Source organism: Sebastes fasciatus, chromosome 4 (genome assembly GCF_043250625.1).
Source record: "Sebastes fasciatus isolate fSebFas1 chromosome 4, fSebFas1.pri, whole genome shotgun sequence".
Classification (NCBI taxonomy): Eukaryota; Metazoa; Chordata; class Actinopteri; order Perciformes; family Sebastidae; genus Sebastes; species Sebastes fasciatus.
In genome coordinates this window covers 14,680,411-14,693,993 of record NC_133798.1, presented here as the reverse complement: position 1 = coordinate 14,693,993, position 13,583 = coordinate 14,680,411, and the positions used below count along the sequence as shown (strand labels likewise).

Here is a 13,583-nt window from a genome sequence, read left to right as displayed (position 1 = left end):
GTTATGTTTAATTATTATTTACTTTGGTTGTTTTGCTCATTTAGTTTGGGGTTCATTTTGCTACTTCCAAAGTGAAGAGACGGTATCTTGGGTAGGATATATACATACGCGTAAAGTAGGACACCGTCACAGCTGCTGCCTTAGTGCCATCTGCTGTCTGTGTGGTGACAGTGAAGCTGTAGTTGCTCCCAGAGAGAAGTCCAGTGATTTCTTTGTGTTTGTTCAACACTTCTTCAGATGGATAGAAGGAGCCGTTGGTGGCCTCCACCACATACCGGTAGCTAGATTTGCTCTCCGGCTGTTCCCACGCCAAAGTCACTGCATTTGTGGTGATTTTTGTCTGTCTCAGCATGGTTACAGGATATGGTCCTGAGAAAATGAGACAGGTGAGATAGAGTGGAGATGCAGAACAGGTACGTGTTTTCACGTGTCAAAATTGGGCAAAATAGTATAAATGTGGTTCGCCACACAGGCATGGGTTGTTCAACGTTTTTACAAATAAGTAAGCTTTGAAAGTCAATAATAATAAGTTATTATGTGCTCAATAAAATGCTACTTGGTACTTCTGGTCCATCTGGCTCATAAGGCAGTGATATAATATCACTATAGATGTCAGAATCTGTCAGATTGTATGTGTACAAATGTTATTGTCATAAATAAAACTAAGATTAAAGTAGTTCATAGTTGAAAAGTAAAATTAAAGGGCCAGTGTGTAACATTTCTGGGATCTATTAGAAATGGAATATAATATTCATAACTATGTTTTCATTAGTGTATAATCTACACGAAACTGAACATGAAACTAAGAATCGTTGTGTTTTCGTTAGCTCAGAATGAGCCCTTCATGTCTACATAGGGAGCAGGTCCTCTTCACAGAGTCCTCCATGTTGCTCCGCCATGTTTTAACTGCAGCCCAGAACGGACAAACAAACACTGGCTCTAGAGAGAGACTTTCACAAAGGCCACCGTAGTTCTCTGACACGCTTGTGAAACTGCAGTAACGTGAGCCGCAGAGTGCAAAACCGTGGTACCACCAGCCACCTGACTTCCGTTGCTCTTAAAGTAGTGTTATTATGGTAATGGGTGGCCTCTGAGTGAGGTCAACGGTGTTACCACGGTTTGCACTGGGTGGCTCACGTTACCGCAGTCTTGGAAAGGGAGGAGTGAGCGGAGGGGTACTCAGTTGGTTGCAATCTGCAACCACACCACTAGATGCTGCCAAATCCTACACACTGTCCCTTTAGTTTTAAGTATTGCGATAACTTTTTTGAACATTTATCAATTTTACTTAATGCTAATTGAGAAAATGTGTAAATATACAGTATTTTTTTATATAAATTTATATATATATATATTTTTGGCAAATACTACTGTTTGCAAAAATATACAACATATCTCTTTGGAACCTGTCACTGTCGCCATATCACTAAAATAATAATAATGATTACCAAAACCAGAAAAAAATCTAAGTATACCAGTAGACCAATAACAGCCAAACTCAAAAATCTAATTTGTAAATAGATGAATAAATAAACTAGAAACCCACACTAAGAAAAACTGTAGAAAAGTAATAGCCCTGGTGTGATTGTGTTTGTGTTAATCACACTCACTGGTATAGTTCTCTGTTGTCACTGCGGTGCTCTCATAGTTATACACGCCTACAGTAACAACAGAGATGTTGTAGGGGCTTCCAGACTGGAGTTTGTCCAGCCGGAACCGGTTGGTTCCAATCAGAAAGGATCCGTTGATGCTGGACACACTGAAGTTATACTGATTATGGTCCATGTTCTCTGGAAAGGACCAGGTGAAGTTGATGGACTCCACAGTCTGAAAGTCCACCATGATGGGGCCGGGAGGGTTGGGAACTGAACAGAAGAAGGAATAGTGTTTCATTATTGATCGCTTCAAACACTATAAATACAAATAAGTCACAATGTCGATGTAACTCACAAGTTGCGTTGTAAACACATCCGTCGCTACTCTCAAAAGGTCCACTTTTGGTCACCACCTTCACACAGTATCTCACTCCTGGTGTTAGCTGCTGAAACTGTTTGCTCTTGGTAGTGTTGCTCAGATCTGTGCCGTTTCCCACCAAGTGCCCGTCTCTGTACAGCAGGACAGTGTAGGAGTCCACCTGCCCATCTGCTGGTGTCCAGCTCACTGACATGGTGGTTGTGCTTCCTATTGCTATGACGTCAGAAACTACTCCAGGCTCTGTAAAAAAAAATATTTAAATGTTATGTAATAAACATTTAGAAAATCCTTAGTTTTAGCTCTGCATGAACACATTCAAATAACTGCACAATATATATATATATATATATATATATATATATATTTTATCTTCATCCCAATGTCAACTTGCGGGATAAACACATCGCGAAAGTCTGCGATATTATACTCAGGGATTTTTGAGTTAGTTGAAAAAGAGCATAAGTTAAAAACTGCACTTCAAAACAAGTTTTTTGGTGTATTCTGAACAAAATTACATTTGAGAGAATTACTTCTGGGAGTTATTTTGATTATTGCACATTCAGTTAATATTTGGAAACAAGATGCCAGAATGGGACATTGACTCAGTCCATACATGACTGTGTTATGGTATACCTTTGGACTGATTGCAATTTTGATTAAGCTAGTTCATCTTTTCAGCCAGCGACAATCTTTCATAACACATCTCAGGAGCTTTGTAGACATACTTGTGTAACTTGATGTGCTTTCCACCGCGGACTTGACGCCCCCTACAACTGTAAACACATGAAAAGTGTACAATTTTCCAGGGGTCATATTGAAGAAGGTGTAAGTCTCAGTCTCAGTTGAATCATTGTGAACCACCACGGCGTCCTGGAGCGCTATCACCAGGTAGGAGTAGGAAAGCTTATGATCACTTTGTCTGAGCCACGTCAGCCGGATGGCCGTTGTGTTCATATCCTCGACTGTGAGGTTGGTCACTGCTTTGGGCACTGCAGCAAATACAACAGAGGATTATGTAAGACCACAGACTACAATATAAAATGCGTATTTTATATTTTTGTGTTATCCTTAATTGTTTTGAGTATATAGGATGTTTCTGATAGTACAGAATTCATCCTATTATGCTTATTTTCAGGTGCATACTTGTATTTTGGGTTTCTACTAGAACATGTTTACATGGTTTAATGTTCAAAAAACGCTTTATTTTTCTCATAACAGCTGTACCGCAACACCTCATTTCATCACCCTCCTGAAAAGCCCAGTCTGCTCTGATTGGTCAGCTGGCCCACTGTATTGTGATTGGTCAGCTGAACCAAACTCTTCAGACTGTTCTCAAGCTCCGCTCTAACTCTTTTTGTTTGAAGGTGTGCCAAACTGGTATTAACAGGTATGATGTAAATGTGTTACTTGGTGACATCATCACATTATGTAAGAAAAGGCGGGACTTAAAGCGAGGCGTTTCAGGCAGTTCAGGAGCAGTGTTTCTGTGGGGGAGAGTAACTCCCTTTGGTGTGGACTTTGGGCTTTATAACTTTGCAGACCTTTTACATGTACAAAAAATCTATATAACACACTAAAGAAAAGGGAAAAAGTACAAAAGCATAATAGGTCCTCTTTAAATGTAAGGCCTTACTTGTGTAACTGAACGTCTGTTCCACCGTGGATTCACTTCCTGTTGCTGCTATCGTCGTGACATTGATATTGTATCTAGTTCCTGGCTCCAGGTCGGGTACATCAGTGCTGTTATTGCTGACTGTTATGTTAAACAGTGCTCCTGTAGTACTGTAGGTTTGAACCAGGTATGTGTAATACATCTGGGCTCCCTGCGGTTCTGACCATTTCACATTTACTGAGGTAGTGGATTTAGGGATGGCTACAAGGTTCAACACCGGGTTGGGCTCTAGAAAAACGACAAACAAGGGAAATGTTAATTAAAAAGTAATTAAATAAGAGATTTACATCACTATATTTATAATATATGTTATGTAATACACTGTAATATTCTTAGGTGCTGCCCAGATAAAACAATTGCTACGTCCTTTGGATTCTCTCTGTTGTACTTACGAGTGAAAGCAGAAATATGGACAGACGTGCTCCTTAAATTCTGGGGTCCAACTGTTTCTAAAGTTATATTGTAGGAAGTTCCAGAGAAAAGCGAGGACAGCTCTGTGCTGTTGACCGAGGCGCTTTTATTTTGTACTTCGCCACCTTCTGGTTGCATTTAGCATTTATATGTACGTTAGTAAATAAACAATTAATAAATGGATTATAATACACAAAAATGTATGGACCTACTTGTGAAGGTACTTGTGAAGGTTTCTTGTCCTTTGTTTGAAGAATTTACAGCAACAGCGGCCACTGTAATGTTGTACTGGTATCCAGGGATTAAACCGTTGATAGTAAAGGAGGTTTCAGTGGTGGTGTTACTAAAGGTGTTTTCCCCTGCAGTCCACTGAACTGTATATGAGGTAGCATTTCCCTCTGGTTTAGTCCAGTCCAGAGACACAGACGATGTTGTGATTTCAGTGATGGAGAGATTCCCGACCAAAGCAGGTTCTGTGAAGGCAACAAACACACAAGATGAGGGGTATACATACAATACAATATGTTGTTTACAGCTTTCCAGCATTCTCTACCACCAGTGTGAATGTGTAAACAACCTCTCCAGGGAATTTTATCACAATTGTGCATTTTTAATGTTAAATACAGTTAATGTGGCTTACTTGTGACTGAGGTGAATGTGCGACGGTTTCCTTCTGTCTGATTGTCTCTGGCGACGGCAATGACTGAGATTGTGTATCTAGTACCAGGGATCAGGTCTGATAGCACGGCAAAGGTATCATAGGTAAATATCTTTATCGGAGCTCCATCACTGGTCCACTCCACCCCGTACTTGAACACCTCACCCGGAGGTGAGGTCCAGTTCAGAGAGATGGAGGAGGTTTTTGTGGACACAGTAGGTTCCCCAATTTCACCAGGTTCTAAAGCAGAGGAGAGGAGAGGAGAGGAGAGGAGAGGAGAGGAGAGGAGAGGAGAGGAGAGGTGAGCAAAACAGCAAAACGTCAAAATCAGAAAACAATAGTTAATAAAATGGACATCCTCATGTAAGAAAAGCAAAGCATTAAAGCACAAATCAGGGTGGTTCGGACCCAGAACTGAGATCAAGCACATACACCTCTGTGGCATGAGATAAAATCACTACACTGAGTCTTCTCCACAAAGTGTCCTCAGCACATTTAAATGCTTACTTACTTGTGTATTGAGAAACAGTGGTACTCTGCCCGTCAGTACTGCCATCACCTGCCACTGCAGTAACATTTATTTCATACTGGACACCAGCAGTCAGGTTAGAGATGGTTATTTGTGCTTGAGTCACATTGTTACTGTGAGGAACATTCCCATCAGTCCACTGTACTCTATAGAAAGAGCTGTTTCCCTCTGGTTCAGTCCACTTCAGAGATATGGAGGATGTTGTGATTTCAGTGACAGAGAGGTTCGTGACTACTTCAGGCTCTGTGAGAACAGAGAGGTGAACACAATGGAGAAAAGATGAGAGTGAAACATGAGTTATCTATGACAGAGCACAGGAATAACTTCATCAGATAAACACTAAGTCATGTTTAAGTCTAAGTTACACAGTTTAACTGGAGGATAACTAGAACTGACTATAATGGACACATATAGAATTAAATGCAGATAGTGAACTGCTGCACATCTTACTTGTATACAGTGAAATTGTCTTTGCCTTTCCTACAGTTTTCTGATCTCTAGCCACTGTAATGACAGTAGCTCCCCATGGGGAGAAATCTCATTTCAGCTTGGGTCTCAATCCAGAGCTTGAGCTGCCTTGTCATCACCATGGTCCAGTACAAAAACCCTCACTTGTGAATATATCCCTGATACCTGAACTCCTTCATTCAGACAGCCTGTCATCCTTCATATGGACAAGTCAACTTTATCTGGATAATAATCAACTTGCCTGTGTCAACTTTAAACAACTTCAGTGCAAACTGGAAACCATAATGGACTGAAGCCACATCCTGTTTCTGATCATTAGAAAACCATCCTTAATGGTGTGTGAGTCTTGAGATAATTAGACTCAACATAAAGTGTTCAAACACAGCAAACCAAGACAAGATTAAGATTCTGCGATTGTGTTGATTTAAAAGAAATCCCCACACATCGGTAAAACTTATATCAAAAGTGTTTTTTTGTTTGTTTTCTAAGCCTTGTTCTTGTGATGTAATTGTTTCCCCCTCAGTATGTAGCGGAGGAACAACATCAGAGTAAGGATGAGGCACAAAATAGACTATAAGCACTGTCAATAGGAAAACAGTCAAATTGTACTGGACTCTAGCAGTCAGTTCAAAGACATTTTTGTTTGTTTCAGTGACTTTGACACTGTAGTTAGTATTTCCACCTGTCCACTGTACAGGTGATCACAGCATCAGTAGGCTTCATCCTCTGGAGACCATGAATGTCTGAACAAATGACATAAATCCTGTCTGTCGAGCCAAAACAAATGCTCCTAAAATCTGCTCAACACTAAAGAGATGTGCCATCAACTACATCACTACAATGTCCAGATCTACAACCAAGATCCAGATCAAACAGAACTGCTCTGAGGTAAAAGGTGAAATCATTGCAGAGAGCCTTCTCCACTAGGTGTCCTCAACAGACTTCCTGACTTTATGAACCAAATCTAAATGCTTACTTACTTGTGTATTGAGAAACAGTGGTACTCTGTCCGTCAGTACTGCCATCTCCTGCCACTGCAGTAACATTTATTTCATACTGGACACCAGCAGTCAGGTTAGAGATGGTTATTTGTGCTTGAGTCACATTGTTACTGTGAGGAACATTCCCATCAGTCCACTGTACTCTATAGAAAGAGCTGTTTCCCTCTGGTTCAGTCCACTTCAGAGATATGGAGGATGTTGTGATTTCAGTGACAGTGAGGTTCGTGACTACTTCAGGCTCTGTGAGAACAGAGAGGTGAACACAATGGAGAAAAGATGAGAGTGAAACATGAGTTATCTATGACAGAGCACAGGAATAACTTCATCAGATAAACACTAAGTCATGTTTAAGTCTAAGTTATACAGTTTAACTGGAGGATAACTAGAACTGACTATAATGGACACATATAGAATTAAATGCAGATAGTGAACTGCTGCACATCTTACTTGTATACAGTGAAATTGTCTTTGCCTTTCCTACAGTTTTCTGATCTCTAGCCACTGTAATGACAGTAGCTCACCATGTGGAGAAATCTCATTTCAGCTTGGGTCTCAATCCAGAGCTTGAGCTGCCTTGTCATCACCATGGTCCAGTACAAAAACCCTCACTTGTGAATATATCCCTGATACCTGAACTCCTTCATTCAGACAGCCTGTCATCCTTCATATGGACAAGTCAACTTTATCTGGATAATAATCAACTTGCCTGTGTCAACTTTAAACAACTTCAGTGCAAACTGGAAACCATAATGGACTGAAGCCACATCCTGTTTCTGATCATTAGAAAACCATCCTTAATGGTGTGTGAGTCTTGAGCTAATTAGACTCAACATAAAGTGTTCAGACACAGCAAACCAAGACAAGATTAAGATTCTGCGATTGTGTTGATTTAAAAGAAATCCCCACACATCGGTAAAACTTATATCAAAAGTGTTTTTTTGTTTGTTTTCTAAGCCTTGTTCTTGTGAAGTAACTGTTTCACCCTCAGTATGTAGCGGAGGAACATCAGAGTAAGGATGAGGCACAAAATAGACTATAAGCACTGTCAATAGGAAAACAGTCAAATTGTACTGGACTCTAGCAGTCAGTTCAAAGACATTTTTGTTTGTTTCAGTGACTTTGACACTGTAGTTAGTATTTCCACCAGTCCACTGTACAGGTGATCACCAGCATCAGTAGGCTTCATCCTCTGGAGACCATGAATGTCTGAACAAATGACATAAATCCTGTCTGTCGAGCCAAAACAAATGCTCCTAAAATCTGCTCAACACTAAAGAGATGTGCCATCAACTACATCACTACAATGTCCAGATCTACAACCAAGATCCAGATCAAACAGAACTGCTCTGAGGTAAAAGGTGAAATCATTGCAGAGAGCCTTCTCCACTAGGTGTCCTCAACAGACTTCCTGACTTTATGAACCAAATCTAAATGCTTACTTACTTGTGTATTGAGAAACAGTGGTACTCTGTCCGTCAGTACTGCCATCTCCTGCCACTGCAGTAACATTTATTTCATACTGGACACCAGCAGTCAGGTTAGAGATGGTTATTTGTGCTTGAGTCACATTGTTACTGTGAGGAACATTCCCATCAGTCCACTGTACTCTATAGAAAGAGCTGTTTCCCTCTGGTTCAGTCCACTTCAGAGATATGGAGGATGTTGTGATTTCAGTGACAGAGAGGTTCGTGACTACTTCAGGCTCTGTGAGAACAGAGAGGTGAACACAATGGAGAAAAGATGAGAGTGAAACATGAGTTATCTATGACAGAGCACAGGAATAACTTCATCAGATAAACACTAAGTCATGTTTAAGTCTAAGTTACACAGTTTAACTGGAGGATAACTAGAACTGACTATAATGGACACATATAGAATTAAATGCAGATAGTGAACTGCTGCACATCTTACTTGTATACAGTGAAATTGTCTTTGCCTTTCCTACAGTTTTCTGATCTCTAGCCACTGTAATGACAGTAGCTCCCCATGGGGAGAAATCTCATTTCAGCTTGGGTCTCAATCCAGAGCTTGAGCTGCCTTGTCATCACCATGGTCCAGTACAAAAACCCTCACTTGTGAATATATCCCTGATACCTGAACTCCTTCATTCAGACAGCCTGTCATCCTTCATATGGACAAGTCAACTTTATCTGGATAATAATCAACTTGCCTGTGTCAACTTTAAACAACTTCAGTGCAAACTGGAAACCATAATGGACTGAAGCCACATCCTGTTTGTGATCATTAGAAAACCATCCTTAATGGTGTGTGAGTCTTGAGCTAATTAGACTCAACATAAAGTGTTCAAACACAGCAAACCAAGACAAGATTAAGATTCTGCGATTGTGTTGATTTAAAAACAATCACCACACATCGGTAAAACTTATTAAATCAAAAGTGTTTTTTTGTTTGTTTTCCAAGCCTTGTTCTTGTGATGTAATTGTTTCCCCCTCAGTATGTAGCGGAGGAACAACATCAGAGTAAGGATGAGGCACAAAATAGACTATAAGCACTGTCAATAGGAAAACAGTCAAATTGTACTGGACTCTAGCAGTCAGTTCAAAGACATTTTTGTTTGTTTCAGTGACTTTGACACTGTAGTTAGTATTTCCACCAGTCCACTGTACAGGTGATCACCAGCATCAGTAGGCTTCATCCTCTGGAGACCATGAATGTCTGAACAAATGACATAAATCCTGTCTGTCGAGCCAAAACAAATGCTCCTAAAATCTGCTCAACACTAAAGAGATGTGCCATCAACTACGTCACTACAATGTCCAGATCTACAACCAAGATCCAGATCAAACAGAACTGCTCTGAGGTAAAAGGTGAAATCATTGCAGAGAGCCTTCTCCACTAGGTGTCCTCAACAGACTTCCTGACTTTATGAACCAAATCTAAATGCTTACTTACTTGTGTATTGAGAAACAGTGGTACTCTGTCCGTCAGTACTGCCATCACCTGCCACTGCAGTAACAGTTATTTCATACTGGACACCAGCAGTCAGGTTAGAGATGGTTATTTTTGCTTGAGTCACATTGTTGCTGTCAGATACATTCCCATCAGTCCACTGTACTCTATAGAAAGAGCTGCTTCCCTCTGGTTCAGTCCACTTCAGAGATATAGAGGATGTTGTGATTTCAGTGACAGAGAGGTTCCTGACTACTTCAGGCTCTGTGAGCACAGAGAGGTGAACACAATGGAGAAAAGATGACAGTGAAACATGAGTTATCTATGACAGAGCACAGGAATAACTTCATCAGAAAACCACTAAGTCATGTTTAAGTCTAAGTTATACAGTTTAACTGGAGGATAACTAGAACTGACTATAATGGACACATATAGAATTAAATGGAGATAGTGAACTGCTGCACATCTTACTTGTGTATAGTGAAATTGGTGAAATGTCTTTGCCTCTCTGATAGCTAATTAGACTCAACATAAAGTGTTCAAACACAGCAAACCAAGACAAGATTAAGATTCTGCGGCCATTGTTGCTCCTCTGTGAGGCTGTACTTTGAGCTAGATGTTAATGTTAGCATGCAAACATTCTCACACTGCATTGTACATGTTGTGCAGGTACGATGGTAATGGTTATCATACTAACATTGACTAATTATTAGAAAACATAAAGTACAGCTGCGGTTGATGGGAGTGTCATTAGTTTTTCAGGTGTTTTGTCATGAATCAAATTATTGGACGAATTGGAATTTTGACCTGATGATGGTGCTAGAGGAAAAATAAGAGGATCACCAAAGTTATTACGATTTATCCTGAAGGAGGCATGAACATGTCTACCAAATTTTATGGTAACCCATCCAAACGTTTTTCAGATATTTCACTCAAAACCACATGCCAACCTCATGGTGAAGTCAGGTAATCACCAGCGTCAGTAGGCTTCATCCTCTGGAGACCATGAATGTCTGAACAAAATATCATCACAGCCCACTAAGTAGTTGTGGAGATATTTCATGCCACTCACACAGCTAACAATGACATATCCAACCCTGTCTGTCGAGCCAAAACAAATGCTCCTAAAATCTGCTCAACACTAAAGAGATGTGCCATCAACTACGTCACTACAATGTACAGATCTACAACCAAGATCCAGATCAAACAGAACTGCTCTGAGGTAAAAGGTGAAATCATTGCAGAGAGCCTTCTCCACTAGGTGTCCTCAACAGACTTCCTGACTTTATGAACCACATTTAAATGCTTACTTACTTGTGTATTGAGTAACAGTGGTACTCTGTCCGTCAGTACTGCCATCACCTGCCACTGCAGTAACATTTATTTCATACTTGACACCAGCAGTCAGGTTACTAATGGTTATATGTGCTTGAGTCACATTGTTACTGCCAGGTACATTCCCATCAGTCCACTGTACTCTATAGAAAGAGCTGTTTCCCTCTGGTTTAGTCCACATCAGAGATATAGAGGATGTTGTGACTTCAGTGACAGAGAGGTTCCTGACTACTTCAGGCTCTGTGAGAGAAGAGGTGTTACATGGGGGAATAAAGATCACTTTTACAATTGAGCTCTCTTGTAATCACCATGACAGTCTTCTCCGACAGGTGTCTTCAGCAGACTCTCAATACCTGACTTTATCAACCATATCTAAATGCTTACTTACTTGTGTATTGAGTACCAGTGGTACTCTGTCCGTCGGTACTGCCATCACCTGCCACTGCAGTAACAGTTATTTCATACTGGACACCAGCAGTCAGGTTAGTAATGGTTATATGTGTTTGAGTCACATTGTTACTGCCAGGTACATTTCCACCAGTCCACTGTACTCTATAGAAAGAGCTGCTTCCCTGTGGTTCAGTCCACTTCAGAGATATAGAGGATGTTGTGATTTCAGTGACAGTGAGGTTCTTGACTACTTCAGGCTCTGTGAGCACAGAGAGGTGAACGCAATGGAGAAAAGATGACAGTGAAACATGAGTTATCTATGACAGAGCACAGGAATAACTTCATCAGATAAACACTAAGTCACTAAATGTGTTTTTTAGTTTCATAAGCCTTGTTCTTGTGATGTAATTGTTTCCCCCTCAGTAATAAAGCTGATCATCTTACTTGTATTGTGAAAAATCTGAGCCCCTTCACTTTCTGTTTTGTTATCTGCAGCCACTGCTATGACAGTAAAATTGTACTGGACTCCAGCAGTCAACTCAGTGATATTTTTGTTTGTTTCAGTGACTTTGACACTGTAGTTAGTTGTTCCATCAGTCCACTGTACTCTATAGAAAGAGCTGTTTCCCTCTGGTTTAGTCCACTTCAGAGATATAGAGGATGTTGTGATTTCAGTGACAGAGAGGTTCCTGACTACTTCAGGCTCTGTGAGGGAAGAGGTGTTACAAGGGGGAATAAAGATCACTTTTATGTGCAAATTCTTCTTTGAGTCAAAGTCACACTAGTAACAGTTCAACTAGAGCCATTATCAAGCTGCTTCAATGCAGCCGGACGTTCATCTAGCATCTTTGTGTTGTCACACTTCTTAAAGCTCCAGTGTGTAGGATTTAGGATGATTAATTAGCAGAAATGTAATATAATATTCATAGCTATATTGTCATTAAACTAAGAATTGTGTTTTTGTTAGCTTAGAATGAGCCCTTCATATCTACATAGGCAGCGGGTCCTCTTCACGGAGTCCAACATGTTTCTACAGTAGCTCAGAACGGACAAACCAAACATTGACTGTGGAGAGAGCCTTTTGCATTTTTACGTTCCCGTCACCCTAGTTCTCCAACACGATTGGAAAGGGAGGAACGAGCCGAGGGGTTCAGTTGGTTGCAATCTGCAACCTCACCGCTAGATGCCACTAAATCCTACACACTGGTCCTTTAAAGCAGACATCCAGTGTCATCTTTAACAAGTGAACAAAGCAGCTCATCTGACTTCTGATATAACAGAGTAACAGCACCTCATTCTGGCCTAAACTGGGCTAGAACTGGACCCAAAACGATCCCGACTTTTGCTTCACAGGTGAGCTCTCTTGTAATCACCATGACAGTCTTCTCCGACAGGTGTCTTCAGCAGACTCTCACTACCTGACTTTATCAACCACATCTAAATGCTTACTTACTTGTGTATTGAGTAACAGTGGTACTCTGTCCGTCAGTACTGCCATCACCTGCCACTGCAGTAACAGTTATTTCATACTGGACACCAGCAATCAGGTTGGTAATGGTTATATGTGTTTGAGTCACATTGTTACTGTCAGGTACATTTCCATCAGTCCACTGTACTCTATAGAAAGAGCTGTTTCCCTCTGGTTTAGTCCACTTCAGAGATATAGAGGATGTTGTGATTTCAGTGACAGAGAGGTTCCTGACTACTTCAGGCTCTGTGAGCACAGAGAGGTGAACGCAATGGAGAAAAGATGACAGTGAAACATGAGTTATCTATGACAGAGCACAGGAATAACTTCATCAGATAAACACTAGGTCACTAAATTTGTTTTTTAGTTTTCTAAGCCTTGTTCTTGTGATGTAATTGTTTCCCCCTCTATATTATAGCGGATCTTATAGCATCATCTTACTTGTATGGCGAAACATCTGAGCCCCTTTGCTTTCTGTTTTGTTATCTGCAGCCACTGCTATGACAGTAAAATTGTACTGGACTCCAGCAGTCAACTCAGTGATATTTTTGTTTGTTTCAGTGACTTTGACACTGTAGTTAGTTGTTCCATCAGTCCACTGTACTCTATAGAAAGAGCTGTTTCCCTCTGGTTTAGTCCACTTCAGAGATATAGAGGATGTTGTGATTTCAGTGACAGAGAGGTTCCTGACTACTTCAGGCTCTGTGAGGGAAGAGGTGTTACAAGGGGGAATAAAGATCACTTTTATGTGCAAATTCTTCTTTGAG

General features: G+C 40.6%; 1 protein-coding gene across 1 annotated transcript in view; it reads right to left on the bottom strand.

The window, feature by feature from the left end:
• The window catches only part of LOC141766883 (phosphatidylinositol phosphatase PTPRQ), a 52,054-nt gene that overhangs the window by 10,670 nt on the left and 27,801 nt on the right, over positions 1-13,583 (bottom strand). Inside the window, exons 20-34 of the mRNA XM_074634057.1 lie at positions 13,258-13,518; positions 12,802-13,062; positions 11,793-12,053; positions 10,938-11,198; positions 9,627-9,887; positions 8,157-8,417; positions 6,693-6,953; positions 5,227-5,487; positions 4,698-4,955; positions 4,266-4,530; positions 3,608-3,888; positions 2,700-2,963; positions 1,951-2,214; positions 1,611-1,865; positions 109-369 (exon numbers count right to left, since the gene is read on the bottom strand). Of these exons, the coding sequence (XP_074490158.1) occupies positions 109-369; positions 1,611-1,865; positions 1,951-2,214; positions 2,700-2,963; positions 3,608-3,888; positions 4,266-4,530; positions 4,698-4,955; positions 5,227-5,487; positions 6,693-6,953; positions 8,157-8,417; positions 9,627-9,887; positions 10,938-11,198; positions 11,793-12,053; positions 12,802-13,062; positions 13,258-13,518 (3,936 nt within the window). The remainder of the gene's footprint in view (positions 1-108; positions 370-1,610; positions 1,866-1,950; positions 2,215-2,699; positions 2,964-3,607; positions 3,889-4,265; positions 4,531-4,697; positions 4,956-5,226; positions 5,488-6,692; positions 6,954-8,156; positions 8,418-9,626; positions 9,888-10,937; positions 11,199-11,792; positions 12,054-12,801; positions 13,063-13,257; positions 13,519-13,583) is intronic.